This window comes from Paramacrobiotus metropolitanus, unplaced genomic scaffold (assembly GCF_019649055.1).
Source record: "Paramacrobiotus metropolitanus isolate TYO unplaced genomic scaffold, Prichtersi_v1.0 Parri_scaffold0000002, whole genome shotgun sequence".
In the NCBI taxonomy this organism is placed as follows: Eukaryota; Metazoa; Tardigrada; class Eutardigrada; order Parachela; family Macrobiotidae; genus Paramacrobiotus; species Paramacrobiotus metropolitanus.
Window position 1 is genome coordinate 227,008 of NW_026570222.1, and position 26,586 is coordinate 253,593.

General features: G+C 40.2%; 6 protein-coding genes across 15 annotated transcripts; 3 read left to right on the forward strand and 3 right to left on the reverse strand.

Annotated features, from left to right (window-relative positions):
- Positions 1-123: 123 nt before the first annotated feature.
- Positions 124-3,591, forward strand: LOC129582369 (zinc finger and SCAN domain-containing protein 21-like). Of its 2 annotated transcripts, none has more exons than XM_055473885.1 (10): positions 124-520; positions 658-850; positions 1,091-1,373; positions 1,436-1,626; positions 1,706-1,856; positions 1,914-2,039; positions 2,117-2,190; positions 2,297-2,463; positions 2,525-2,600; positions 2,721-3,591. In XM_055473885.1, the coding sequence occupies exons 2-10, from the start codon at positions 742-744 to the stop codon at positions 3,212-3,214; spliced, it is 1,671 nt and encodes a 556-aa protein (XP_055329860.1). In that variant the 5' UTR covers positions 124-520; positions 658-741; the 3' UTR covers positions 3,215-3,591. The 2 variants fall into 2 exon arrangements, with proteins under 2 accessions (XP_055329860.1, XP_055329867.1); XM_055473892.1 differs by having other exon boundaries at positions 1,094-1,373.
- Positions 3,483-5,848, reverse strand: LOC129582388 (uncharacterized). 4 transcript variants are annotated; one of them, XM_055473908.1, is made up of 8 exons: positions 5,659-5,847; positions 5,473-5,598; positions 5,352-5,403; positions 4,827-5,138; positions 4,711-4,748; positions 4,420-4,600; positions 3,840-4,343; positions 3,484-3,767 (listed from the first exon to the last, which is right to left on the reverse strand). In XM_055473908.1, the coding sequence occupies exons 2-7, from the start codon at positions 5,584-5,586 to the stop codon at positions 3,874-3,876; spliced, it is 1,167 nt and encodes a 388-aa protein (XP_055329883.1). In that variant the 5' UTR covers positions 5,587-5,598; positions 5,659-5,847; the 3' UTR covers positions 3,484-3,767; positions 3,840-3,873. The 4 variants fall into 4 exon arrangements, with proteins under 4 accessions (XP_055329898.1, XP_055329890.1, XP_055329876.1 ...); XM_055473923.1 differs by having other exon boundaries at positions 3,483-4,343; positions 5,671-5,848; XM_055473915.1 differs by having other exon boundaries at positions 3,483-4,343; positions 5,666-5,848.
- Positions 5,849-6,597: 749 nt separating this feature from the next.
- On the forward strand, positions 6,598-11,806 carry LOC129586679 (uncharacterized). Of its 5 annotated transcripts, none has more exons than XR_008690180.1 (8): positions 6,598-6,773; positions 7,022-7,285; positions 7,563-7,784; positions 7,875-7,951; positions 8,255-8,349; positions 9,417-9,557; positions 9,840-10,717; positions 11,678-11,735. XR_008690180.1 is itself a non-coding variant. In XM_055480018.1 (7 exons), the coding sequence occupies exons 2-6, from the start codon at positions 7,034-7,036 to the stop codon at positions 9,545-9,547; spliced, it is 777 nt and encodes a 258-aa protein (XP_055335993.1). In that variant the 5' UTR covers positions 6,599-6,773; positions 7,016-7,033; the 3' UTR covers positions 9,548-9,557; positions 9,840-11,203. The 5 variants fall into 5 exon arrangements, 1 of the variants encoding a protein (XP_055335993.1); XR_008690179.1 differs by having other exon boundaries at positions 6,599-6,773; positions 7,016-7,285; positions 9,840-10,453; positions 11,678-11,806; XR_008690178.1 differs by having other exon boundaries at positions 6,599-6,773; positions 7,016-7,285; positions 9,809-10,717.
- A 1,975-nt stretch (positions 11,807-13,781) lies between these two features.
- Positions 13,782-17,322, forward strand: LOC129582163 (dual specificity protein phosphatase 16-like). Of its 2 annotated transcripts, XM_055473600.1 has the most exons (8): positions 13,782-13,938; positions 14,064-14,370; positions 14,731-14,841; positions 15,084-15,255; positions 15,519-15,697; positions 15,811-15,958; positions 16,375-16,498; positions 16,612-17,322. In XM_055473600.1, the coding sequence occupies exons 2-8, from the start codon at positions 14,281-14,283 to the stop codon at positions 16,964-16,966; spliced, it is 1,179 nt and encodes a 392-aa protein (XP_055329575.1). In that variant the 5' UTR covers positions 13,782-13,938; positions 14,064-14,280; the 3' UTR covers positions 16,967-17,322. The 2 variants fall into 2 exon arrangements, with proteins under 2 accessions (XP_055329575.1, XP_055329583.1); XM_055473608.1 differs by lacking the exon at positions 13,782-13,938 and having other exon boundaries at positions 13,945-14,370.
- LOC129582153 (guanine nucleotide exchange factor for Rab-3A-like) lies at positions 17,113-20,267 on the reverse strand. The gene is made up of 9 exons (XM_055473590.1): positions 19,443-20,267; positions 19,056-19,263; positions 18,885-18,962; positions 18,408-18,665; positions 18,216-18,344; positions 18,083-18,162; positions 17,891-17,990; positions 17,760-17,823; positions 17,113-17,477 (listed from the first exon to the last, which is right to left on the reverse strand). Exons 1-9 carry the CDS (start codon positions 19,694-19,696, stop codon positions 17,404-17,406), a joined length of 1,245 nt encoding a protein of 414 aa, XP_055329565.1. The 5' UTR covers positions 19,697-20,267; the 3' UTR covers positions 17,113-17,403.
- Positions 20,268-20,955: 688 nt separating this feature from the next.
- Positions 20,956-25,330, reverse strand: LOC129585333 (RNA-binding protein 28-like). The gene is made up of 15 exons (XM_055477979.1): positions 24,899-25,330; positions 24,511-24,645; positions 24,217-24,305; positions 24,031-24,106; positions 23,806-23,898; positions 23,461-23,535; positions 23,061-23,222; positions 22,913-22,994; positions 22,533-22,846; positions 22,401-22,465; positions 22,135-22,290; positions 21,916-22,065; positions 21,753-21,827; positions 21,367-21,615; positions 20,956-21,304 (listed from the first exon to the last, which is right to left on the reverse strand). Exons 1-15 carry the CDS (start codon positions 25,014-25,016, stop codon positions 21,167-21,169), a joined length of 1,977 nt encoding a protein of 658 aa, XP_055333954.1. The 5' UTR covers positions 25,017-25,330; the 3' UTR covers positions 20,956-21,166.
- Between the last annotated feature and the right edge of the window lie 1,256 nt (positions 25,331-26,586).

The following is a 26,586-nucleotide window of genomic DNA, read 5'->3' on the forward strand; positions in this document are numbered from 1 at the left end:
TATTTTCTAGCCGCTAAGCGATAACGGGGCCGGTCTGGTTTCTTTACTACTGCTGTACCCGCTACCCGCAAGCGGCCGATACAGAGAGAGAAAGAGGTCAGATAGATGTCACATGGATTTGGATTTTGGAACCCTCAAAACAGTAGTAACTGCGCGCTGGAATGGAACAGTTCTGTACGCAATGATTTTGAAATCTCATACTGCTTCCAAAAACCGAAGTGTGGATTTTGATAAATACGCTGTATTGTTAAGTTTATTTACGTTTTTTGATAAGCGTTTTGCGGTATACGCAAAAAAATTGATCTTGTTTTAGCAGTAGCTATCCGACATCATTTGGTTTGTTTAAAAATGGCGAACTGCTGTACGCAATGGAATCCGGAATCGTGACTGAATACTCAGATAGACAGATACTGTCAACTGGTTTCTAATTAGAAATCGTGAGGAGAATTAGCCGTTATCCGTAATCGCACTGATATTATCGGGAGTTTGTTTGTAAATATTATTTTCCTTTGTTTTTTTGGTGAGTTTAATATTTAATAACCATAAAAAACGTTTTTTGTACCTCCTCCATTCTTAACCTGTATTGGATTCGGAAGCCTTAGACCTAGTCAACGCATTCGAATTGGATGTTGGTAAATGGTACTTCGCTGTTTGCAGTCTATCACTCTGTCTTCGCGCATTCTTCGAGTTTCCGAAGACCAGTTTTGTCTCGATTGATTACATGTTTGGAACCAGGGTGGAATGGAACAGGGTAACTCTTCTCACAAGCGTCTTCGGAAAACGAAGGGATGCCACGGATCTCTTTCACGAATGACGGAAAGCGAGCAGCGAAGAATTTTGGCGCAATTCGGTAAATTAACGATTTTTGCGGTTTTACCCCACAAATTGCAACTGAAAAAAAGACAATAATAAGCTCATTAAGCGGTAAATATTAGTGTGCTTTTAGTTTTTATAGCCGTTATTCTGGAAGAATTGACAAGTTATCAGTAGCAGTATTTTCCAGAAAGCTGATCAAACTGACCAGTTTCATTGCGTATGTTTTTCATAGTTTTTGTAACTTTGTTGCTAACTATTTGGCTTTATATTAAAGAAGATGAAAGCTCGGACTCCAACCAAGAGACTTTAGGCATAAAAATCGAAGATCGCCACGACTCGCCGGGCCATCTGTGGCAGCATTTGGATAGTGAACCGATCGAATACCACGAGGAATTATCGCCGTTTATCGAGGATTTTAATCTGGATGCTGAAGACAATTTCGGATCGACCGACGAGCAGGATCTGGATGATGGCGAGCAAGATGGTTTGTGCATGGAGTACAAAGGAGGCGCTTCCCAGGATGTCAAACCAGATCTCGGCCAGATCGAAACCGAAATGTAAGCCAGAAGGTGTTGTATTTATCGCCGTTCTTTTAATACGCATTGTACTTTCGTATTAGATTCGATGAACAGGATCCGGACGGAAACAACGATGATCTACAGTTCATGCAGATGCAAGACGGAGCTCCGTCGTATTCCATTCTTCCTGCTGACGCCATCGGTCCGAAACGCTATCGCTGTGATTTCAACGGATGTAACCGTACTTATAGTACCGCAGGAAATCTGAAAACACACCAAAAAACTCACCGAGGTTGGTGGTGTACAATATTGCATGCGCTGAAGCCATTCCATCATTTATTGAATGCTCTTGTGAAATGATTTTTTTTCAGGGGAATATACGTTTGTGTGCAGCGAAGAAGGATGTAACAAGCAGTTTCTGACTTCGTATAGTTTGAAAATCCATGTTCGAGTTCACACCAAAGAAAAGCCCTACATTTGCGGTATTAATAACTGTATGAAGGCGTTCAATACGCTGTACCGGTATGAATGCTTTTGGCAACAGTTGGTTTTCTTAAATTTCATTAGTACTGTTTTTAGGCTGCGCGCTCACCAGCGGATACACAATGGCGACACTTTTAAATGCGGCCATTGTGGGAAGTGCTTTACAACATTAAGCGATCTGCGGAAGCACGCTCGGACCCACACTGGAGAAAAGCCTTTCGTGTAAGAATTTTTTGCTAACTACTTGTTGTTGCAAAGTGTTTTGGGTTAGAGGACTAATTACAAGACCGTATCTGTAGGTGTCAACGGGAGGGTTGTGGGAAAAGGTTTTCAGCTAGTCATCATCTAAAAACGCATCTGCGAACACACACGGGTATGTTTTCATTTTCGACGAGCGTTTGCTTTGACTTGTGAAATGCGTGAATGTGAACCCTGTGTTTCCTTTGAGCGTTTGAGGATTTTTTATTTGCAACTTGCAGGTGAAAAGCCTTATGTTTGTTCCGAAAAGGAATGTATGAAGTGTTTCAGTACCCAGTATAGTCTGAAAAACCACACGAAACGCCACCGCCGGTTATTGCAGTACATCGGCAGTTGTTCAAATGCAGGCGAGATGAATGGGACGGTGGACGATTCCCTCGAGCACTCGGTATTCATTTTTCGTGCAAATGTTGTCTGTTGGTAATTGACATTTTTCATGTTCGCTGTAGCCGACGCAAGCCCATTCTGTCAATATTCCTGTAGCTCTACGTTTTCTGAAAAAGAAGATGGATGGCCACGAATATGGTATGTGTGTGTCCGACGTCCGTTCGTAGTTACTTTAATTAATTAACGATAAGTACGATAGCTGCATATGCGATACACACGTAAAATTTGTGTCTTTACGGTGTGCCACTATGCCTGTAGATTCTTCGGACGGACCTTGTGAAACACTAGACCTCAGCAAGAACGGACCTCATGCTTCTCCTGCCCAGCAACCCTTTCTCTTGCCATCCCTAAACGCTTTCTTAGTCAAAAAGGAAGATTCTCAAATACCGAAGCTATACCACTCCTCTAGCAGGTTTGGCAGTGGATCAGCCAGTGCTATGGATGACTTGCCCAAGCTGAAACCTGCGACTTCCAGTAAATCTGTTCGAAATTCGGCAGATGTGTATAAGCCGGTGTCTCGTTCTACATCTTCGAATAGTAATTTCGTATGGGCAGCAGCTAGTGCCACCTCTCACTCGAATCTGGGCCTGAGTCTCAGCAGTTTTGCGTTTGATGGCTCTGTGACGCAGATGGCGGAACAACTGTTCGAACCGACCCCTTTTGGGGCGAATTTGTTTGATTTAGCGGAGATTGCGCCCATGACCTCGGCAGACTCCAACGCCAGTTTTCTCGTGGCAATGTCTTCGTCTTAATTTTTCCTGTATGTGACGAGTCCCCGTTTTCCGCATTTTTCTGATAATTTCAAACTTTGTGTTATTACGAACTGTGTTAAGGAGAGGCACGAGTTTTCGCACACACCGCTGTTAATTCAGTGTTTGGGTTTTTTTGTTGTAAGTTTGGATTGTAAGGCGACCGTATTTGGGACTGGTGTTTTTGTTTTTTCCTGATCAGTATCTTTCGTATTTGTTAACGGCGGTCAGTTTTTGGATTTCGGTTGGAACATGGCGGTGCTGCATGCAAAATTGCGAATGCAGCATCACCCTGGTTTTATTTAATTATCGTGCATGCTTGGTTTTCTATTTCGTATGTACATGTCTTATAGTAAAAATGACTCAAGTGGGAACATCAATACAGGTTTTTCGAAGTTTCCTCAAACTGTATGAAGGCAATATCGGCTCTGGTTTCCTGGCACAATGACAAACAGAACTGTGTGAACTCATACTGCAGTTTCCTAGACTGAAAATCTAAATATTCGATTTTTATCGCGCCTCTACCATCGCCGTCCCGCCAGTATACGCTGCACAACTGGAAAAACAATCAATGTGATACACAAAGTAGTACTATCGTCAAGAAACAAGTCTTTCCTGGAAACATTACCTGCCAGCCAGTCATAACCACGCACTCGTCTATCTTACAAAAATTCTGCACTCTGCAGAGCTTCCACCGCCGCATCCGTTTCCATGAGATATTCTTCGATTTCGCTGCCAGTGAGGCCGGTATCGTAATTACTATTAGCCAAGTGTTCTTGAACAGTCACTCCATTAACCATGTCATGCGGTTCTTCCGGCTCGGGTACAGGTCCATCAACAACCACCTGTTCGCTTTCCCTCGGCAGATCTTCGTCGTCCATCCCGTTACGTTCAGCATACACTCCCAACTCCAGCGCAACCTCCCGCAGCGGTGCTTTGAAGTTGTTCCAGAAAATAATATCCGGCGCTTCGCTGCTTTCTTCGCGCAGAACTTCATCGGCTTTTAAAACATCAGCCCGGACTCGGAGATCTACGGTAGGAATGCCGGCTATTACGAGAGCGTCGGCCAGCACAGCCGGATCGTCCTCTAGGATGGCAAGGAAGTCGTAATCCGTCAATTCTACTCCCGAGTCTGCAAAGCGCATTTTAATATCTTAGTCCCCACGAAAATTAAACGCCGGTCTAATCGCCAGAACACTGGTTTCTACCTCCGTAAGCCCAGCCTTCCACTTCAGAACTGGTCGGCAGTGAACCACTCTGCAGCGCTTTAAGGGAAGTTGGGGCGATTGTGGAAGCTGAAGTGCCGGGCTTGATTTGACCAATCGGCGACTTCCCAACGGTCGCAGCCGGTTGTTTGACGGTCAATGCGGTCTGCTTGATAGTGTGATCCTGGCGTACAAAAATAAACATGGATTGGGCTACATATTTCTGCAGCAGCTAGCCGTTACGTTTCGCAACATGAAAAGAGAATCATGCGCATCATGAATAAAAACACGTACCTTGGACAACGGAGCAGTCGGACCAGCAGCTGAATCTACTGCAAAAATATATCCCAGTCAACTCTATTTATACTGCCACTGTACTATGAAATAACGAAATTCATGCCCAAAGCTACCATTTGCGGTATCGGAACTCTTTTGAGAAGTTTCCAATCCAGTCTGGTTGCTTTCGCCGACATTGTGCTCGGGTTGGTCGTCTTTCTCAGATGAGAAATAACACGCCAAAGGGGAATCATGAATCGAATCCGACACTATGCATCCATGCTTTCGCTTCTTAATAGGACCAATTTGCTGTAACATTTCCGGATCCATTTTCCGTTTTATGGCTGCCCGGATTGCCTGTTCGGAACGCGAACTGAGTATTTCGCAAATTTTATCCATATCATCTCCATGTGTCAACAGTGCTTGTCTCAGCAGCTCTTGTTCCTCTGCCAAAAACATGAAAATTAAAAAAAAAACATTGACATAATTATCTTGTTAATGAATCTTACGCTCTGGGAACTAAATCGCAGATAAATTTATCAGGTAATCAGGCCATGAGCGTTAGCGGTTAGCTATGACTTTTTCATAATCAGTGTGGGATAAAAGACATTCGAAAAAGCTACGGTAATTCCACAATTCGTGCTAGCAATTTTTCGTACCCTCAGTCCATTTGGATCCAGTGTTCGCTGGGATTCCCTGATCGTACGCCATCTGAATAAATGCATGACGATGAGTTAATTTTACGTTTTCAAGGAGTTACAGATATAGCAAGGAACTCACCCATTTCAGCAAAACATCGGTCATATTACGAAGTTCTTGTCCCATGGCGCGGAACAGCGTTTTCCATTTCTCACAGTACGCTTCGCGTGCAGAAGGATTTGCAAGGTTCGCCATTGTTCGCTTATGCTAAAATCAAAAGTTAAAATTTTAATCTGAGTCAATTTTTCAACAAGATTTATGGCGTACCAAATACCTCACCCCCCGTAAACCTTAAAACTTAAAACTCAGAACACTAGAACGTAAAACACTAAAACGTAAAACAATGTAAAACACTAAAACAGTAAAACACTAAAACGTAAAAAACACGTAAAACACTAAAACCGTAAAACGTAGAACACTAAAACCGTAAAACGTAAAACACGATACCGTAAAACTCAGAACTCAGAATCGAACTCAGAACTCTTGAAACTGTAAAGTGTAAACCCTGAAACATGTTTTCGTGGACTTAGACAATTTTAAGCAAAAATAAACGGTAGTTCCACCAACGCCAATCCAATTCCGAAATCACCGCCTAACTCCAATAATAAAGTAGAATTCCATGAATATTATTGGAATTGGCATTGTGGAATTGGAACTCTGAAAAGTGAAAAATTGTCTAAGTCCACGAAAACCACGATTTCATGTTTCAGGGTTTACAGTTTCAAGTTCTATGATTCTGAGTTCTGAGGTTTACGATTCTGAGTTCTGAGTTTTACGGTATTGAGTTCTACGTTTTACGGTCTTACGTTTTAGTGTTTTACGTTTTACGTTTGTGTTTTACGTTTTGTTATTTTAGTGTTTTACATACGTTTTACGTTTGTGTTTTACGTTTTGTTGTTTTAGTGTTTTACATACGTTTTACGTTTTAGTGCTTTACGTTTTAGTGTTCTGAGTTTAAAGTTCTAAGGTTTACGGGGGTGAGGTATTTGGTACGCCATAAAGATTACCCTAGACAATCAGTTGCGTAACTTGCGTTCAACCCATCAGTGAACTACAATTAAGTTATAGGTACCTCACAAAACTGCAAAATACTGTAGAACGTCTAAGAACGACAACAAAAAACAAAATACGAAGTGCCACTCGCTCCACGCTCAGGACGGTGACGCCACGCTGCCGTCCCAGGAGGGCACCTTTGTTTACGGACGGGCATTGTTTTCATGTGTGGTTTGCTCTTGTAACATTTCGACCATGAAAAAATAGACTAATTTCTTTATATGTTATTGTATCTATACTGACTATACATATCAGTTATTGTTATCTCGCTTAATAACTGTTGAGATTTTACTTTGTACATAAGTTCTCAAAATTCCAGGTTTCCATCGGTACGTGGACAGAGACCTAAGTAAAATATTTAGTGGTAAATCACCGTAAATGTCTTGTTTTGTTGGTAGACTTACAGTTACTGCAGTTGCACCTCTAGATGTTCAATTGTTGTCGCCCTCTTCGACTACGTGTGTTCTTTCAGTTTTGTATTTTTTCTCTGAGCGTCGTATCCACTTGGTTTTTGAGTACGATGTCAGCCTTATCCAGTAGTACGCACGTTACTCTTTATCGAATTTGACAGTTGTAGCCCTATCGTCAAATGGATGTACCGTGGGAGCGTTTGGCGATAACAGACTGGCTCCTGCCCGCTTTGTTTATGCCACGCTATTGGCAGCGTTGGATTGACCAGTCGGATTATCCGGATAGCGAGTTGCTACAGGACTTTTATTCGGATGGGCATCATTCTCTCATTGGAATCTGCTGCAAGGACAAATCTAGCCTGGAGATTTGTACAGCTCTTGGATTTCGCGGTTGCGTCAGCGCCGGAGAATTTGCTGGTCGAGGAATTGTGGTGAGTAATTTAAATTTGTGATCTTTTACATTAGTGAAGTCAGACGACGGAAATTGTGAATTCTGCGGTTAATCGCGAAGACAAATTGAGATTGGTCAATTTACCCCAATTTGACCAAGAACGCGGCTTTTAATACAAGAATTTTTTCTTTTTGAATAGAAAAAACAATAAATTCTTACACCATGCTCAGCTCATAGTCTGCGCTTTGCTGTTTGGTAAATGCGTTTGCCGGCCAAAACTGATCGAGGCACAAACCAGTTATGCGTATCCCATCCAGATTCGAGAAGAACGAAAGCCCGATTTCCCTTTGGAGTTCACGAACATACCGGTCACGGATATCACTTCTTTACGAAGAATCAAGTTTTTGTATGGAAAATCGGCACGAGATTTGCTACGTGTCATCGCATGGGAATCCAACAGCGACAGCCCAACACCGATTATCATTTTCATCGAAAACCTTCCCGCCTTCTGTCAGGACGTGATGACTGGGAATTTCATGGTAAATCATTACTGAGGAATGTAATCTTGTTCGGTTAATTGTTTACTAGCAGGTATTGCAGAATGAATAGGTCTTTTTTGTTGTCGACAGGATTATTCGAAGCAGGCATCTATGGCGATGATCTTGAGTCATCTCGCCGAGGCCGTGCAGTTCTCATCACGCAATGGGTATGACTGTATGGTACGAGCTCTGGTTAAAATGCAAGGAAAAATGACAGAATTTTTGACTGAACTTCCTGCATTACTCGAAGCCAGTGCTTTTTTTAATGGCTGCGTCGACAGAGAGCGACCAAAGTGTTGTGATTTCTGCGACATGTAAAAAATAATTATTTTTTGATGATATAAAAAACTGATTTTGCACATCACAACAATATTATTGTGGCGTTGTTTTGTTTGTTACTATAGTGTCTCTGCTATCCCATTTTCGCCAGAATTTTGCTCTTAATGCATTCTTGGTGCTTTATTTTGTAGAAACCATACCTTACGCATTATGTTCTCCATGTCAGAAGATCCTGAATACGAACAAGATTTTGACCGGTTCAAAGTTCACAAATGGCGACTTTCTGGTATGCTCCAAAACTTTGTTGATGAATATGAAAAAATTGAGTACTTAATTCCATTAAAAGTTCACTAATAATTCACCGCTTTTGATACGATCAAGTGATCTCTGATGAGGCCCTGATTGTAAAGCACTGTAAGATACGTACAACTTGTAGTAACACTGCTGATTTGAGAAGCGACTGTGGAGACCGTAACACAGTTATGCGCGTTTGGTTTGGAAAGACTGCTATCGTCGGACATTAGTCTCAGATAGTTATTGTTAGTACTGTTGTACCTTCTCCAGACATTGGACAACCACGTTTTTGCATGGGAGCCCAGTATAGAGATTTTTTAATTACGTTTGACATTGTTTGTCCACGGGTCATGCCTCCATAGGCAGCAATTTTACAGTCGAGATTGCACTTGATTAATAAACATGGAAAAGAGAGCATTGCGAAACATTTTTACCCGAGATGCACAGAGAGCTTCAGATATCCTAGCTTCCTATTTTATCAATCAATGACCCTCCCCGCTTTGGAAGCCCACCTCGAAATGAAAACCCACCAGAGAGTCGTTTTTGCAATGTCCCCCTTCCCCGTTTAAAATTTCCTGTTTTTCCCCTCGAAATAGAAACTGCTTCAGAACCCCTTATGAAAATATAAAATATATTAACGCTGGGTCATTAATTGGTAAAGACACGGTAGCTGGCTCTCGTTTAAAAGTTTTAAATGAGAGCCAGCTACCGTGTCGGTGTGTACGTGATTATCGTGAGGATGCTTGTGTATAATCATTACGTATAAAAACTCCTTTATCTACTTAAGCGGACCAGCCTAAAAAATGGCATATAAGTCATATGATTGTGAAATCTGTGACAGCAAAGTGGCCGTAATGCCGCTAAATTGATGCATTTGTGATTTAATGATCTTTGCAGCAGAAATTTTTACCGATGTCGCGAGCTCATGGGAGTTGTTCTACATACAGAGTAGCCCCTGAGCCTATGCATGCATATTTTTGAAATGAAATAAATAATTACATACATATCGTATAAAGATGCACATAATACCATATAATATATTATTCTCTTAAATTTTAGATGGTGTTAGCGGCGCAGTATTGTCGTCCGATTGTTGGAAGGATGAAGAGTTTCTCATTTCCCGTATAAATGGAAGTTCCAGTCAGAAACTTTGCATTTCTTCACGTCGAAAGAATTTGTCAACGTTTTGAGTTATGAAACGTAAGAAGAACGGCACCAGTAGATCTGCAAATATGTTTGTCTATGTGAGTGCTACATATTGAAACAGTCTCGTACTGACATTGTTCCTGATCAGAAACCACAATGTCAGTGTTTAATACATGTACTACATGATAATAAAACCTTTCACTGCTGAATAAGCAATAACCAGGAACAAAAGATGCAAGCGAATGCCGGCACGGCAACGCTACGTACTTTTGCATAATAACTTTTGGATTTCGTGCGCTTATTAGAGTGCACTGCAAAACTAGCGTTTTTTGGAAGGGGAGAGCGGAAGGCCTCCTGGAGGCGGCGCGGAGCCCAAAAACCGCCTGCGTGGCGGCCAAAAACTTGGAGGAACAGAAGGGAGCATCATACTTTAAATCGCCGCCCCCCCTCCTTTCCAATGCAATGCGCCGAATGCGGGTCTGCGAGTATTGACCGGGATGGCAGCTTAAAAATTACATGATGTTGCAGTCATTCAGTTTGACTGTGCAATAAAAAGGTCACCGAAGCAGTAGCGTTAACATACGTAATATGTCTAATCGATTGCTGGGGCAGCTGCCTGCTACCGGTCCCGTGTAAAATGATTCGATTCAAACAAACATTCTGTTGCGTGTGGATTTCTTAACGAGCAAACAAAGCTAGACAAATAATGAATCTACTGTATATGGGGTATTTACAGTAAGTGACGCCCAAGATGTACAACAATTATTTCTTGCTGCTTTGTAATGATGCAGTTTTGTTCGTAATGAAGTATTTGGGTTTTTAAATACAATTTGGCTGTCTTGAATGCATTGCCATTTGCCGTTACAGTAAACTCAGCATCTTGATACCTATTTCTATTACGTATAAAAATGTCGCAGCCCAAACCGTCAACATTGTCTGAGGAATTTCAGGTACAGTAACTATATACTGTAGGCTTAAATTTCACGATAATGACCGCAGCTGTTGATACACAAAGCGGAACATTCCACAGGAAGTTAAAATTAATTTGAAAATCTTTTCTTGCCAATGATTTGACTAGCAAAACAAAACGTGTAGCCTCGAAGTCGTGAACTATGTGATTTTGTATTTCCAGGGCTTGCAGACTAACTCCAATGTTCTTGGCATTCAGCTTTGGCATTTAGTAGCCATAATAATTTTTGGAATATGTATACTCTGTAAGTGAAAATTGCTTTTCCTCAGGCCGGTTCTTGCTGATAAGTTCAGATCCGAATTAAGTAAGAAGCGTTTTATTGGTTGCTTAAGCTTCGCTGCTTCGGTATTCTGGTTTACAATTAGACTTAACAAAAAATTTGGAACAGCGTTTTTAGTGCTTCCATTCGTCCGATATTTAAGTACCGTAAAATGTTTGGTACGGTACATTTGATTATACAAAAATTGTACTACAAAAATTGTACTACAAAAATTGGGTGGCACAACCCATTCATAACAAACCGAAATTGTTCGTAGTGAACTAATACTTGTGTCTATGTAGTTGTTTTTATTCTGTGTTAATTTTTGCGTGTGAAAATTATTGGCTGTTTTAAGATAATACTTCATAATGCACTGAGCCTGTATAGTATGAAATGATGGCATTACGTAGTCACAGTAATACAATACTTTATCCGTAAAAGTGGCACGTTCCTGTGATGTATTTTATTAAAGTTTGATCGATTCTCACGTGCACATGTCACTTACTTTGGCAATTACGGCACCTATAGATTGTTACGTAATTCAGTGACAATGAATATGAATGTAATTGTGCCGGCCGGTACGCTTTCATCCTCTTGAATCTCATAAAATTTTAGTTCTGATTCTTTTCCTTGTTCCTCACTGCTCATACAGTCGGATACATTAAATCAGTTACTTATGGTTAATTTTGTTAGTCATAAACCCATGATTATTAAGTTCAGGTAGCTTCGCTATCGTGAGATTGATGAACTTACGCCGCTTGTTGCGTACAGAGTGCTGGTAAAATTAAGACGAATGTGGTTTGCGACGTTCACTGTACAATAATTTTATTCGTGAACATAATAGAAAAAATGTTACGCTTCGTTGCAGCTTCTGTTTTTAAATGAGTGCCTTATTATGTGACTGAGGTCGTTACAGGAAACATCACTTTTAATTACTTACTTTAGTGACCGTTGTGTGCTGTTTTCTGGAATGGCGAATTCCGCGTACGCGAAAGGAGATAGAGCTAGATCGACAACTACGAAAAATGGCCGACCATTATGCCGAACAAATGATGGATAAAATGAAAATCGAGGAGAATCAAAGCGATGACAAGCCCAAGACTACTGTTGGCCATGTTCCTGTATTTAAAGTATAATAATAAACAATTTTTGGTTTTTGTGATAACAAAAGCAAGCGGCTAACTAAAACATTTAAATTCTGTGTAGTGGTTTTCTTTTTCTGTAAAGTACGTTTTACTGCGCAAAAGTTGTATTAAAAATCTGTTTATTTGAATTTGCAGTAATATCATTATGACCTGCGGGCGTCACAACGGAAACTGTCCTATTTTCGTACGATATTTCGGGACGTAAATTAATCGTATTTGGATAAAAAAATCCTTTTTCTTATGCAGAGTCGGTCCTTTCTGTTGCAGTATTTATATTTGTGATATGTAGCTTATAATAAGAACAGTAAGCCGTTAAATTGTTTACAAAATCTTTATTCGTGCTACTTCTGTTGTATCTTCTCGAATCAAGTGTTGACGGAACTTTGTGGACATCACAGAAAGTACAGAAAAACATTAAAGCATTACAGAAATAGCTGTGGTGATAAGTAAGTAAAGTAGGTAAGCGAAGTAAAGTAGTAAGTAAAGTAGGTGATAAGTAGGTAAGCGAAAGAAACGCATACAATTTGATAAGGTGCGCGGATGGTACGCTAGTTTCGGGGAATGTGAAATCATGGCATTGGGCGAAGCGCACATGAGGGATTTCCTATGTGCCTATCCCCGGCAGGCTGACAATATATTTCTCATGAGCGTGAGCGAAGTGGACGCTGGGCAGCTTTGGTTCTGGCAGTAGTTTCGCGAGCATTGAATATTTCTCACTCTGCACGCCACCTTCAGTCCCTTCACATTAGAATTTGCGACCATTGTGAATAATTTCGCCCGCAACCAAGGTTAACAGAATATCGATGTTCTTGTATATTAATTATCCATCTGTAATCTATCTTTTTATTTCCCTTGCTATCCGATAATTTATTATCGTTATTTTAACAGAATTCAGTTGTTTCATTGAATTTTTCTAGTAAGTGTTAAAGCTTAAGCAAAGCAGTCCTGTAATAAGTACAGCCAGATCATGCTACAACATACGTATATCTACGTTACGACATGTATTATGACATGTATTATAAATATTATGAATCTTCTCTGCCGTCAGTTCGCTAAATCTCCTTCCATGCTTCCTGAGTCCTTAAGTTGCCGTTTGGAGAATTCCGATTCGTAGGTAAACTGCATTCTTTAAGTCGAACGACTTTTTTTTATTGCAAACTAACGCTCGTACATACTATATATGGATGTCATATTTTTGGAAATACTAGTACGATACTTTTCTCAAATCTATTAAGATTTATGAAATCTGAAAATTCTAACAGTTTATCGGCGATTCTGCATAGTTAAACACACAGTGCACTTATGGGTATGGTCACTATGTATCTATGATGACTTTTGCCCAAAGCCTCTATTGCACCGGCAGATGCATCGTATTGTACAATTGCTTATGATGATGAATAGATTACCTACATGCAATACTTTTTGGACCACAAAGCATTATTATGTTATAGACAGGTTTTGTTGATGGGACGTATGGTACATTCTGGATCACAGAACCAGGGTCCAGAAAGTATCGTATTATCTTTTTTATAATATACGAGTACACTACGTACTTGCAACATGAAAAGAGGTCACTCTTAAGTCTTAACCGGTTCGAAGATAGCAGCCCCAGCCTGTGATCGTCGCCCACATTTCTGGATAGGATCGGGGCGTTCTTTTGAGGGTCACATGGTTAATATTACACCTGTTAATACATAAATTATTGTAATAATTAATTAGTTGATTAATGGTTCAGCAAAATCATCGTATCGTGTGTTCGTTGGGTGCGGAAGTTTGCTACTTATGTAAGCGCAACCGGCCCTGGTGCGCCGGCAGTTACTTACCCACGAATAGGCCGGCGTGAGGTCACACTTTTATTTGAAACTGCACAAGGGTTGCGCAGTTGCACCGTTTGTACGCCCATGTGACAGCAAACTTGATCGATAGGTTTCTAGTCTTCAAGCCACTTCAACTTTAAACTTGTTTGCTTCGCTTAAACGTTGCGATGATATCATAGTGATAGGCCATACAACAGGCTACGTAGTCGATAGACGCTGAAAGGTTTGGAACAGAACGACGAGGGTACGTAATAATTTCGAGTAATTTCAAGCAAGTAAATGTCTGAAATGATTAGAACGTTTTATATGATAGTCGTTAGATGTGTTAATTGTCAAAAGCTCTGTTACAAATCCGACGTTTCCTTATAGATGCCATCATGTTCGTAATGGGACCTGCGTACTGATGATTATGATGGCTCAGCCTGTGTTATTCAGTAGATGATTCGAGTGTACGGCAATTGTTGGATGGAAACTTACTAAAGTATTGGAACTTCCTTGTACCATTAATCTCTAATTTTGAGATACTATCGGCTATCCGTTCACAAGTGAAGGGACAACAGAAATTTGAGTTTTGGAACTGGACACTATGGAAGCTGTATCTCTACCATCCCGTGTCGTAGCCATTGCGCCAAATCATCTGGCTCGCTTGTTGGAGGACGCCAAGTATTCTGACAGTGTAAGACAGGTTTACTGTTTACGTTTTATCCTGTACTATCTCTGAATATAATATTTTTTAGCGAAATTGATTATTGTTTTTAATGTTTTTTACAATATTGGCCTTCGGTAGGCTGACCGGTAACTGCTGGTAGCAGTTAAAATTTAAATTTTAGTGTCGCTAAATTTAGATTGTGAATAACTCGGCCATATGTTATATGTGTATTATTACTTGTACAGACTATAACCATACAATACTCGTATGTATACCTAACTATATGTATAATTATTGTTTCGAACACAGCATTAAGTTTTACAGTTAGATGAAAATTAAATCGTTCATCTCATAGCGTAGTCAGCTGATGATCGACTTTTTCTTCAGATTATCATCGTGGACGGGCGCAATCTTTTGGATCACAAAATAGCCCATATCAGAAATGCGCATCATCTACCAAATGCCTTATTAATGCGTCGGCGACTGGAACAGAATAAGGTAATTGAGATATCACCATGTCCAAAAAACCTGTAGGCAGGACGAATCCATTAACCAGGGCATGATATCATTCTTACGTAACTGTCGATTCAATGCAAATGGACGCAAAGAGGTCGTTTTTCGTGGTCAGTGGTATGAATGATATCACGTATTCGAATAAGGATGACTTCATTTTGAAGTTGCATTGTTACGGCTGACGAAATGACCAGTGACTCATTGATGTACACAGTGTGATTTAATAGATTCCGATATGTGAATATTTGCGGCTACCAGATGGGCTTGAGTCACGCATTGACCAGGTCATCGTGTATGATGCGGCGAGTGCGGATGTGGAAGAGTTGATGCGGGATAATTTCCTCGCTCACGTCGTGCAAAAGCTCGATAAAGTATTCCGTGCTGTGTCAGTGCTGCGAGGTGAATGAATGATCCGTAGAGTAACAGCCGCCGGTGTTTTAACGTTCACTAAATAGAATTTCTGGTGGGGTAACAGTTCATATCTTATTACTGATTCCATAAGTACTGATTATCATCTTTTGTCTCTGTGCCTAATTACGAGTGTCAAAATATTTCCGAAATCCGAGGGCATAGAAATGAACTGTTTCATTACTAAAAAAATACTTTACGTTAGTAAACTATTATAAATATTGTTGTATTTAAAATTATGATGGTTGTTGCAGGTGGCTATACCAGTTTCAGTTCTCTGCATCCCAGCCTCTGTAGAAAAGAGATGCCCGAGCCCGTCCCATCGATCTCTCAGCCCTCAATGGCGCTTTTATCTGAGGATGGACCGACAAAGATATTTCCATATTTATTCCTAGGATCTGAACGAGATGCATTATCTCGCGATGTTATAACAGTGAGTTATCGGCTGATAAGGAAACGTTTATGACCGAGCTGTTCCGGTTATTCGGATATCAAGATAGTTTGTGTCTCACCGCTGACTGGAAAGTGATTTCATGTTTCTCGTAGTCCAAAGAAATCACCTATGTCCTGAATGTGAGTATGACTTGCGGGAAAGCCGATTTTATCAAGGAATCCAATTTTATGAGGATACCGGTAAACGACACCTTCTCCGAGAAACTCCTAGGTTACTTCGTCCAAGCATTCGAATTTCTAGGTGAGCTTTGTGTTTATGACTGCTCGTGAGCTTCGTAATTGGTTTCATTCGTCTACGTTATACCAAGGTGGATGGTTTATCCCTTATCCACCTTGGTTATACCTAAAGAAACACGCTTTGTTAAAGCAAAGTACAGTCGTAAGATACGTATTTTCGTCCCCTTGCGATAAATTGATCGTCAGTATCATCAGTTATTATTTATTAATAATATTAGCTGTTCTATGGTGTTCATTTAACAAAGGATTGTTGAAGGTTTAGACGTGCACGTTAGCTGAAACTTATGAAATGTGATAATTATTGTTTGAAGTTTCGTCCCATGCGGAAAAGGAGTGGTGTGTGCCACTGTGTGGCCGGCCATCTGCCGTCTGAGTGAGTCATCCACCAGACCACAGACTGACCATCGTATTTCATTGCAGATAGAGTGAAGAATTCCAATGGGCGAGTGTTAGTCCACTGCATGGCAGGTGTTTCCCGATCTCCGACATTAGCCATCGCATATGTTATGTACTCACAGAAGATGACATATGACGAAGCATACAGGTGTGTTTGTCGCTGCTTGAGTAGCAAACTTGCAGTTATGATTTGGGATTTTTACGGATGTGACTGGTTGCGACCGTACGAGTGCTTTTTTTTTAATATTCGGCATGTTATAGGTATGTTAAAGAAAAGCGCCCCTCGATCTCACCCAACTTTAATTTCCTTGGTCAGTTGCTGGAGTTTGACCGAACTCTGAAGAAGCAGCATCCCGGCTCTGACCTTAGCAGCTCATTGAAAAAAGAACTTCTTCATGACTCCTCTAAGAAGCATTCGGCGGTGGGCAATGGCATATCGGATCAATCCTGTAAACGTCAGCGGTTGTTAGGTTCCGCTGCTACACAGACTCCTCGGTTAAATATAGATTTAGCAGCAGGAAACAGGTTCAAATGTTGTGACGACCAGCGTGATCTCTCTCCGTCCTCCGCCTTAGCACGAATTAGCCTTAACACATCGACCAAAACGGAAGCATAACCTGCAGCTCGCTGTCAGTTTGGCCAGTCGCACTTTTCTGTCTGTCAGTTCTTGGTTTCGTCGATTTGTTTTTAGTTTTATTGGTTGTTTCGTCCTGGTCAGGAGTGCGAGGTTGTTATTTTTCTCAAAACGGTTTTATTTTTGTTTCCCTCTGTCTGCCAAAGCTGCAACCTTCGCAGAGTATTCGTGGACCAATTTGGTTGGCTGCCGTTGCGCTGCAAATTTCCTCTTGTTGCTATTGTTTTTGCGAAGGGCATGAACACAGTACTTAATAAAACTTTGCTTAAAAACAGGACAACATCAAACACCGGAATGACAAAGGTCACACTACAAGAATAATACAAGACTGTCTTTGGCGAACACTTGCACCGGTTATTCGTACATCACGTACAGCAAACCATATTTCTGCATTAGTAATGTGGGTGATGTCCAAGCAATTATAACACCCCAAGCCGTGCTTTGGACATGCGTTCACGATGAGAAACAATTTCCCACCACGTATCATGAACTCCTGCAAGTGCAAACATGAATTGATGGGGTAAATTGGATATCCACATTTGCACAACGTTCTGAACACAAAGCGGGCTAATTATGACTAATTTAATATTGCGCTGTCATGCCAAACCCTAGTGTTTTTTTGTCATTTACAGGTTCGAACCCGCCGTTTTTGCTTTAACACTCAAATCGACTGTGTATCGATAGTGATATCTCATAACACATCAATACTGTACCACGAAGCGGAAAAGCTGACACAGAAAGCTGCCATGGTTAACCGCAGACGGATGCTACTGACCTCGTCGCACCAGACCAAGTTGAATATAGCGAATGAACGTGAAAAAGTCGCATACCGAAATAATCTGCATAACATGCAAAAAGCCATGACTCAACCAATGCCTTGTGTCTCCAACTGGAATGGGTGCTTACCCGATTTCTCGCAAATGCCGAAATTGCGTACCAGGTATTATCGTCTCCTAGCCGCATCCGATACACACAGGACCGCGGAGATAAAGACAGCGAGCATACTCTAAACAAACGTAATAGACAAGAAATAATAATAATTCATATTACTTACCCCAAAACAGTTTCCATATTCGGCTAAACCAAAATTACCATTACTTTGCAAATGGCTTGTATTTACAGCTTTCCTCGATGAAGATGGTGTTCTGTTCCACTGCTTTCAGCGCCCGCTTCGCCAACTACATAAAACTCTGTTTCACAGTCGTAACAAAAATAAAAAAAACCAACTTACTTCCAGATTCGTAAATTCGAAATTTGGCTCAATATCCTGGTTGTAAATGCGATTAATCAAAGGATGTTCTCGGCTGAGAGATGGTTTCTGCCGCCACGACACAAATTCGGCATGTACAACGGGATCAATCTGCGGACAAGATTAATTTAATGCTGTCATGGTTTTACATCCACATCTAATTCGAACACATACTTCTTTTCGGATCACAGCATTTTCATCAGCAATCGCGTCCACGGTTACCGAAGGCATCTGACTTTGTGCGCCATTCGCTAATGGTTTGGCTCCGCGAAACCAGTCAATTACACCCGACAATGTCAACGCATCGTTTGCAGAAGAGTTTGTGTTGAGTGTGTGCAAACTGGCGGAACGTGTCGGGAGCGATGATGTTTTCTCAGGAATGGTGGCCATTTGTTCGCGACGCCAGGCCATTTCCGTGTCCAATGCTTCAAGCTGCTCAAAAGTGAAGCTTTTAGTTAGCAAAAGGTTCATAAAATCGAAGAAAAGTCAACTCTGCGCTCGCAATCAGTCTAAATATATTTTTAAAACACCTCAGCGGTAAAATATTAAAGCGTAGCCATCTATGCAACTACTGTAGAATGCATTACCACTGAATGCCTGATGAAATCATATATATCGCTCCTCGCACAACCACAATAATTACCTGCTTACTTTCATATACGTCTCCTTGTACAACTTCTCCGCTTGATGTCTCCGAACTTTTTCGTCTCTGACCATCTTATTTGCCTCCTGAAACACGCAAATAAAAAAACAGATTCCTAAAAAGCAGTCTAAACTACAAGAAAAAAGGGAAGGATTCACTGGTAAATTTGCTAATCGTGCCTCGAACAATGTTGCTGTTAAATCTTCCAGTTCCGCACTGACACGGTCCCGATACGCTTGCATTTTGGCGCACTCGCTGTCCTTCAGTTTCAGTTCTTCTTGCAATAATCGCAGTTGTTCCTTCAGGACACTTTCCGTCTGCTCTCTGGCCAAGAGGATGGGTTTCTGATTTTTATCCGAAAAATCCCCTGTGCCATCTCCGGAGCCACTAAATGACATTTTAGCACATAAACTGCAAATTAGTTATTATTATCAATATTATTAATATTATATGAAAAACCTGCAAACGTGGTATCTCTAGCAATAAAAGCTCAAAAGTCAATGTGCGAAGAAATCATCGATGATTCCAAGAAAGTCAGTTGTGTTAGAATTATTTTCCTTACTTACTCTTTCGACGACAAGAAAGCATCGTCATCCGCAATCTCCACAAGAGCAGATCTGTTGCCATCTGCAGGAAACGACAGAACTGGTGGAACAACGGGAACTTGTCGAGCAGTGGCTTTTTGCTTTTGTCGCTCTTTAGCCAGGGACGCACTTCTTTTTGCATCAGAATCAACACTGTCACCTTCGCCAAAATCATCCAGGAGACGGGCTGTTTGCAGTGAACCCAGAGATGTCCGACGCATTTTATTAAAATCCATGACCCATTAAAAAAATTTTTAGAAAAGATTATTCAAGCTGGCAGCACTGGATTCAGAGTGCAGACCACAACCTCTCCGTGCAGTCGAAAACTTTAGTAAAAATCGAGGCGTATTACTATTGCAGTGCCTCGCTTCGTGCCTTCCAAATCAACTACATAATTAACCACACCTGAATAAAGAAAGCGGCATTCGTGTCAGCTGATAAAAAACTATCCATAAGACGACATCGTCAAAAAAGAAGCTGAAAAATTCGTGATACCAACAACTGATAAAATGGACAAGTTGCAGATATTGTTGTAAAACAGTAAAACTATAAAAGTGTGAAAAAAGCTCGGGCAGGATGTAAGCAATCATCTCCAGATGTAGACCATAACAACTAGACCACTACGCCAGGTAGACGCTGTTAATGCCTACGAGTAACGAGTATGGTAACACTAATCGTAAACTAACTGTACTTCAAAGTACAAAGATATATATGCACTAAAATGTACTTATGCATAATATTACTAAACTAATATTACTAGTTTAGTAATATTATGACTTATGTTAACTGATTTATACAGTACTACGGTGCCTGTTAACAGCGTAACACTAATTCCCAAAAAAAATAAGTCTGCTGTATATGCATACGTACATATCTGTACAAGTACATACAGTAGCCACAATCAGTCTTAATGTAGCAATCAGTGTAATCTACAAGTATAATGAATTCTGACCATAAGCGTTCTATGGCGGCTGACAGTTCAAACTGACCATATAAATAATTGTTTATAGCATTTAAATGCAAAGTATAAGTGTTTAGGTACTCTGATGTTCAGTACTCGTACTTCTATTGGGACTGTGGAAAGATATTTATTAACCCGACGATATTAACAAGGTGCCGCTAGACAAAACCTTTCGGAAGTTTCAATCTTCAGAAATAACTGTGTTTAAAAAAATTTTCATATCTATATTGGTTAATGCACGGTGTCACTTTCAGCGAAGATTATAAAATTCTAGGGTCACTTTAACTGGGCAATACAGAGACTTCTACTTTCCCACAGATACTATTCCACTATTCCATATTAGCTACATCGGTAGAAATTAACTGGCTGGTAATAAACCCTTAGGATTTTAGTTTTACGTTTTTCTTATCCTGTTATATGAATTCGCAACTTTTATGCTGAAAAATAACGGTGGACTTAAAATAACGGTGGACTTCAGGATGATAGTACGAATACTTTGTAGTTTACGATTTTACGGTAGTACTCATATTACTGTTCGCCTTTTGCAGATTTATCACAGACCCACAGTAAAATACACGAATTGTTTAGCAAACTGTAGTATCCCAAAATGCACGATAACTCTTCAGTCCGAGGCTTACGGTAAGAACTATTAATTCACAGGTTTATCCAACAACGATGCGACAACAGCCAAAACAACTATCCAAAAAACCAAAAGCGCGCCGCTTGTTGTCTTATTTCGGTCGTACTATTCATTAAACCAACGAGCGCGTTTCTTTCCTCCCCTCTCTGCTGATTCCATCAATTTATTTTTGTATCTTTCCACTATCCTGCTAAAATCATCGGTGTTGTCTTCCGAGTCCATGGCTTTTCGTTTTCGTTTCACCTAACAGTCGCAAAATATTTACTCCGAATCTTCATTTAAATACACACAACTTATTATCTCACCTTCTTTGGCTCATTTGGAACCCTCTCATTGGCTAACTTTTCTGGCTTCGGCACTGCCGGTTTTACTAATACCAGTTTTTTCTGTGTTTTCTCCTGATGTGAAACCAGAATATTTCGAGTCATATCATGCCTCGCTCCTTGAGATAATCGCTGACTGAGAGACTTGGGCTTTTTAACTGAATCACGGCTTTTTTGCGAAGGATTTCGAGCTGAATCCTGTTCACTATTTTGCAGTAACTGCAATTTTGCCTGCAAAAAAGCCTGCATTAGACACACAACGACACAAAATCATGATTTGAAAAGTAGTCTAGTTTTACAACTGTTCACCAACACCGAGTCAAAACTAAGTTGTTCTCCTTCCAAAAAACTTCTCACAAACTCCTTACCTTACTACGTTCCAAGCGCTTTTCTTGCTTGAGCAGAGCAGCTTTATTTTCAATGGAAAATTCCACGATGGGTCTCTAAAGACATGGAAATAGAAATTTCTGGTTTCTTCCATTTCATTTCCTATTTTTCAAGCTGAGTAATTTCTGTGAAATTTATACATACCTTTTCATTTGAAAATATATCGGGATTATTATTGACAGCCTGCAGAGCTTTCAACGCATCTTCAGGCGCTCCGAATTCCACAAAGCCAAATCCTCGTGATTTTCCATTCCCTTCTCCGTCGAGATTCTGCATGTCACGCATTATACGGCACTACAGAAATATTCCACACCCATTTTTCTTTTTTGTATGATAACTGGCTAAATTAGGTGCATCAGCTACTTTTTTAATCGATCGGAAAGGAAGATTGGCGGCTTTTGTGAAGAGGCGTTTTAGCTGCTTGTCGCTCACGTTTTTGGGTATGTTGTGTACGGAAAGTCGCGTTGGAGAGACAAACATATTTAAATTTTTTAGAGTATCCTGCTTCTTATTGTCCAGCTGTCAACAAAATTTTACAAAATTAAAAACCCCGTGCGCTAACTAATTTAAAAGCAGAATACACGTGCAATATTGTCAGGCTATCAGCAACTATAAACATAGATCCGTACCGCTGATCGTTTCCTGGCATCGTTCTGCGACATCGGTTGCGATTCTTCGCTTTCATCGTCCAACTCTGCAATCGCACATCAACCAGCTTGAAAAAAGTAAAAACAATTACAGAGCAAATTCAGCAAACTTACTTCCGAGTTTTAACAAATAAAGATTTCGATTATCTTTTTTGGGTTTTTCGCTGCGCAGTCTCTCCGCTTTGCGTCTTGCTTTTGGCGTTTCAGCCAAGCAAATTTCCAGTTTCCTGTCGCCCGCCAAGACACCGTCTCCGGCATTTGCTTCCGATAAACATAAATCAGCATGCTCTTTCTTATAAAACTGCACAAATCCACTTCCTCTGGGATATCCAGAATCTTTATGAACGCAGTGCAAGGCTAACTGCACTCGACCAAAATGCTTAAACACATCTCGTAAGCCATTGTCCGTAAGATCAAACGGAAGATTTCTGAGACAAAACACAATGTATTATCGAAGCACACAATTCAGTACAAAACTTGAAGAAAGAACATACCGAACAAAAACAGTCCGGCCTTCGTCGACGTCGCTTGGCTTCTTCGGTTTTCGGGGTTTCTTTTTCTTCTTGTCATGTATGTCTGAAAATTAAATCAAGGGCATTCATTCGAATCGGTCTAATCTTGGTACAAGTGATTTTTTCGTACTTTTGTCGCTAGATTCATCGTCGGATGAGCTCTTCTCTGAACCACTCGTTTCCGCATCGCTGTGTTCCGATTGATCAGACTCTTTTTCGTCAATCAGATCACTCTTCTCATCAGTCATTTCACCATTTCCATCTTCTTCGACAACTGACATCTGTACGAACTCTATGAATTCAAAAAATTACAAAACGTTATACATTTCGCAATCTCATTAACAAAAGCCAGTACACGTCGAACCCCCTCGAAATCTACAAAAATAACTAAAACAGCAGACAGCTACGAACTAAATAAGCTTTCCAGTAACCTGCAGGAATGCAATTCCAGCAGCAACGGTGTATGTACGGTATATCCCTTGTAGCTACAGGCAACGACGGGAAAATGGGGAAGTCAGTATGGAACTCACCATTAGCTTGTTGCTCACTTTTTGCTTTATCGAACCAGGACTTTGCTACGGCCCAGTCCACGGCAATAGGCCGATCTAATAATATTGCAAATAATTCAAGATACCTTATTACACAATAACATCACACTCCGCCACGAAACGATGTTGTACACTGCACAAACAGAAAAATTACAGAATCGATTTTCAAAATCAATACTACCAGAGCATTATAAAATTTAATGAGATTCAAAACAACTATGTATAAACAAACGAAAAAAACAACAACATCAGTAGCTGCGACATTTTTACTGTAATGTTTTAAGTGCTTTTACAACTACATAACAACACAGAGTTGCAGTGAAATACCTTTTAATTTGAATGAGTTAAACATCCGAATGGCAGTTTCAGCAGAATTTATGGACTGAAACTGGACAAACGCAAATCCTCGTGCTTTTCCGTCTGTAAAGGAAGACTTGCCCATTTGCATTTATTGTGCATGTTTTAACTAGAGTTTCTTGAAGTTAACAAAAGCAGACAGCTAAACTGACAGGTGAAATACTTATCCATTTGTATTTTTTACACGTTTAGTACCATCTTTTGTGGGGATCTTCACTTCCGTAATCTTGCCACACTTCCCCATCAGATTACGCAAATCGTCCTCCGTAGCCTGGAATCAGCGGAATGCAATGTGACAAAACAGTAGACATAACGCAAGGAAGTGGTGATTATGTAAAGTTAAACATTACGAGAATCAAGCGACAAGTATCTTTTGCTTACCGAAAAGTGCAAATTCCGTACAATTATTCGCCCCATTTTGGAAGGCTTCCTTTCGAACTGTTTCGTTTGGAACGAATCATTGTTGAATCCTGGTAAATATCAAACTCGTAAATCAGGTTACAGCAAAACTGATAAAAAATTGAACTAATTTAAACTGTCCGAAAAAATTGTAAAGAAGAAAAAGCAATTACTTCACTACTTACACCAGGCCGCAGGACTACGCAAACGTATTGGTGGAAACCAGTTATCATTCTTTTAAAATCTCGAAAATATCATGCGATGTAAGTAAGTTACCCGCAGAGCTTTTTTCTGTTTTGATAGGCGAAGGCAATGCCTCCGAAGTATAAGCGTTGTCGTAATCCTTCTGCGCGTAATCCTTCCCGCCATCCCAATGGGCTGCCCGATTTCGATCCCGCTGATTAGTTACACCTGCTTACAATAAATTATTAATTCCGGAAAAAGAAGGTTCAAAGGCCAAACTGAAAACTGCAAAGAATCACGTAATTTTCATAATTTCATTGTCTGATATCAGTCATATGGAATGTCAAAATTATATAAACGTATCGGTAATACAATTTATTGCTAAAAAAACCATACAAATTTCATCAGTTTAAAGTCGGACACTGAAATGTCAAAAAAACAATCTGGCTCGTGCTTCCAAGGCACCAATCGGAGATCGTACCATCTTTGCGCCGGTGACGTTTCCCAAAACCAGGCTTTGCGAACCTTCCAGGCGTAATTTTTCCCGGCGGTCTCCGTGAGGAGCTACGGTCAAATTGTCCCATACGTTTTGAAAACATCCTCTTTGTATCGGTCAAAACTGATGATCAGAACACTAGGGACTAGGAGCTAATAATATTTGCTTAAAAATAAATTACAAAGTAACAAAATTCGTCACTTTCGTAGCCACTAATTCAGCAGTCGGGAAGCGGTGACATAATGACAGTAATCGATCAAATTGAAACAAAACGTTATAGATCTGAAACAACAGCAAACACTAAAAAAAGGGACTTAAAAGTTCATAGTTAGAAGAATGTGTTTCCAGTAACTACATTATACATACAGTAGCTTCTACAAAATAATATGGAAAAAAAGTACGTAATTTAAGCATCAAGAGCACGGGAGCATCAGGAGATTGCGCAACGTGCAAGCAAAAATCAGAACTCTGAAGGACCTCGGCGTAAATGGCTTCCTTTCTGAGGGAGGCGCTTACAGCAAAAGTCAGATATAATATTTATGTACAGTACCTAAATAAAATAAATAATAATAATAATAATAATAATAATAATAATAATATACCTAATCGTATAGATATAAAATTAATAAGTACAGTAATTATACGAGTAAAAAAATAAAAATAAAATAAATAAGTACAGTACCTAAATAAAATAAATAATAATAATAATAATAATAATAATATACCTAATCGTATAGATATAAAATTAATAAGTACAGTAATTATACGAGTACAGTAGTATTATATAAATGCAGTAAATTAGTGACTACTAATTATATATGTATAATTTATACTACTCCATTATTATTTTTGATATTTTATTTTATGCTTCACAGCTACATTTATCACACATTATTATGAGCAATATTTTAATTCTTTTGCTCTATCCCACAGGATTCTCAGAGAATCTATCAATGCGTCAGAGCACATCATCATCCTTTAAGTTTTAACCACCCAGCAGCAGCAATCTTGAGCGGCCGAATGCCAGAAAAAATCTCTTAAAAATTCGCTGCATGCCGGCATTCTGTCCCCAAGATCTAGACGGATGCTGCGTTTATAATGTCCACATTCACAGTGGTCCCAAATACTGGATTGATTCGCTGTCGGAAATATTTCGTGGTTCGCTTCTGAAAGATGTTATGCGGCATCTTCTTCCCAAACTCTGCTGTCACATCAGAGGCGCTTCCGGGCCCTTGGTCCCGTGCAGCGTTTCGATAACCAGCGGGCGGGAAAATGTTACACCCTTTATTGCTTCTCTGCTGTTTTATTAGCAGACGTGTACGAATGAGAATGACAATGACGCTATCACATGACTGTACAAACAAGTACACATGGCAACAACCACGTTAGCCGAGCTCTCCAGCCTCTCCTGGTCAGCTGGAGACCACTGACCAAATTCACACAAATACCGGGTCATGAATCAAATGGCCACAAACACCATCTATTCTGTCAAGTGCGCTTCGATCGACACATTCATGCATTCCCGATCTGGAGCTCTTCCCGCGCGTTTGGAAATGAAAACTTAATACGAGTATTTACGACAGCCAGGGTGCAGAGGACGATTCATGAACAATAGCGCGCAATGGCTTTAAAATTAGAAAGGCGCATGAAGTACGAAAGTATTTTCTGCTATT

Coding starts and splice junctions, on each gene's coding strand:
- LOC129582153 (XM_055473590.1), bottom strand. CDS start 19,696: ATGGATTTTAATAAAATGCGTCGGACATCTCTGGGTTCACTGCAAACA. Junction 17,824..17,890: donor CGGCATTTGCGAGAAATCGG/GTAAGCACCCAT, acceptor CATGTTATGCAG/ATTATTTCGGTATGCGACTT. Junction 17,478..17,759: donor ACTTGGTCTGGTGCGACGAG/GTCAGTAGCATC, acceptor TTGCACTTGCAG/GAGTTCATGATACGTGGTGG.
- LOC129582388 (XM_055473923.1), bottom strand. CDS start 5,586: ATGGCGAACCTTGCAAATCCTTCTGCACGCGAAGCGTACTGTGAGAAA. Junction 4,749..4,826: donor GAGTTCCGATACCGCAAATG/GTAGCTTTGGGC, acceptor ATATTTTTGCAG/TAGATTCAGCTGCTGGTCCG. Junction 4,601..4,710: donor CGACTGCTCCGTTGTCCAAG/GTACGTGTTTTT, acceptor TTTGTACGCCAG/GATCACACTATCAAGCAGAC.
- LOC129582369 (XM_055473885.1), top strand. CDS start 742: ATGGAACAGGGTAACTCTTCTCACAAGCGTCTTCGGAAAACGAAGGGA. Junction 1,374..1,435: donor GGCCAGATCGAAACCGAAAT/GTAAGCCAGAAG, acceptor CTTTCGTATTAG/ATTCGATGAACAGGATCCGG. Junction 2,040..2,116: donor ACTGGAGAAAAGCCTTTCGT/GTAAGAATTTTT, acceptor CCGTATCTGTAG/GTGTCAACGGGAGGGTTGTG.
- LOC129582163 (XM_055473600.1), top strand. CDS start 14,281: ATGGAAGCTGTATCTCTACCATCCCGTGTCGTAGCCATTGCGCCAAAT. Junction 15,256..15,518: donor TGCTGTGTCAGTGCTGCGAG/GTGAATGAATGA, acceptor TGGTTGTTGCAG/GTGGCTATACCAGTTTCAGT. Junction 16,499..16,611: donor ACATATGACGAAGCATACAG/GTGTGTTTGTCG, acceptor GGCATGTTATAG/GTATGTTAAAGAAAAGCGCC.
- LOC129586679 (XM_055480018.1), top strand. CDS start 7,034: ATGGATGTACCGTGGGAGCGTTTGGCGATAACAGACTGGCTCCTGCCC. Junction 7,785..7,874: donor TGATGACTGGGAATTTCATG/GTAAATCATTAC, acceptor TGTTGTCGACAG/GATTATTCGAAGCAGGCATC. Junction 8,350..9,416: donor TCACAAATGGCGACTTTCTG/GTATGCTCCAAA, acceptor CTTAAATTTTAG/ATGGTGTTAGCGGCGCAGTA.
- LOC129585333 (XM_055477979.1), bottom strand. CDS start 25,016: ATGTTTTCAAAACGTATGGGACAATTTGACCGTAGCTCCTCACGGAGA. Junction 24,646..24,898: donor ACGTCACCGGCGCAAAGATG/GTACGATCTCCG, acceptor TATTGTAAGCAG/GTGTAACTAATCAGCGGGAT. Junction 24,306..24,510: donor AACAGAAAAAAGCTCTGCGG/GTAACTTACTTA, acceptor GATATTTACCAG/GATTCAACAATGATTCGTTC.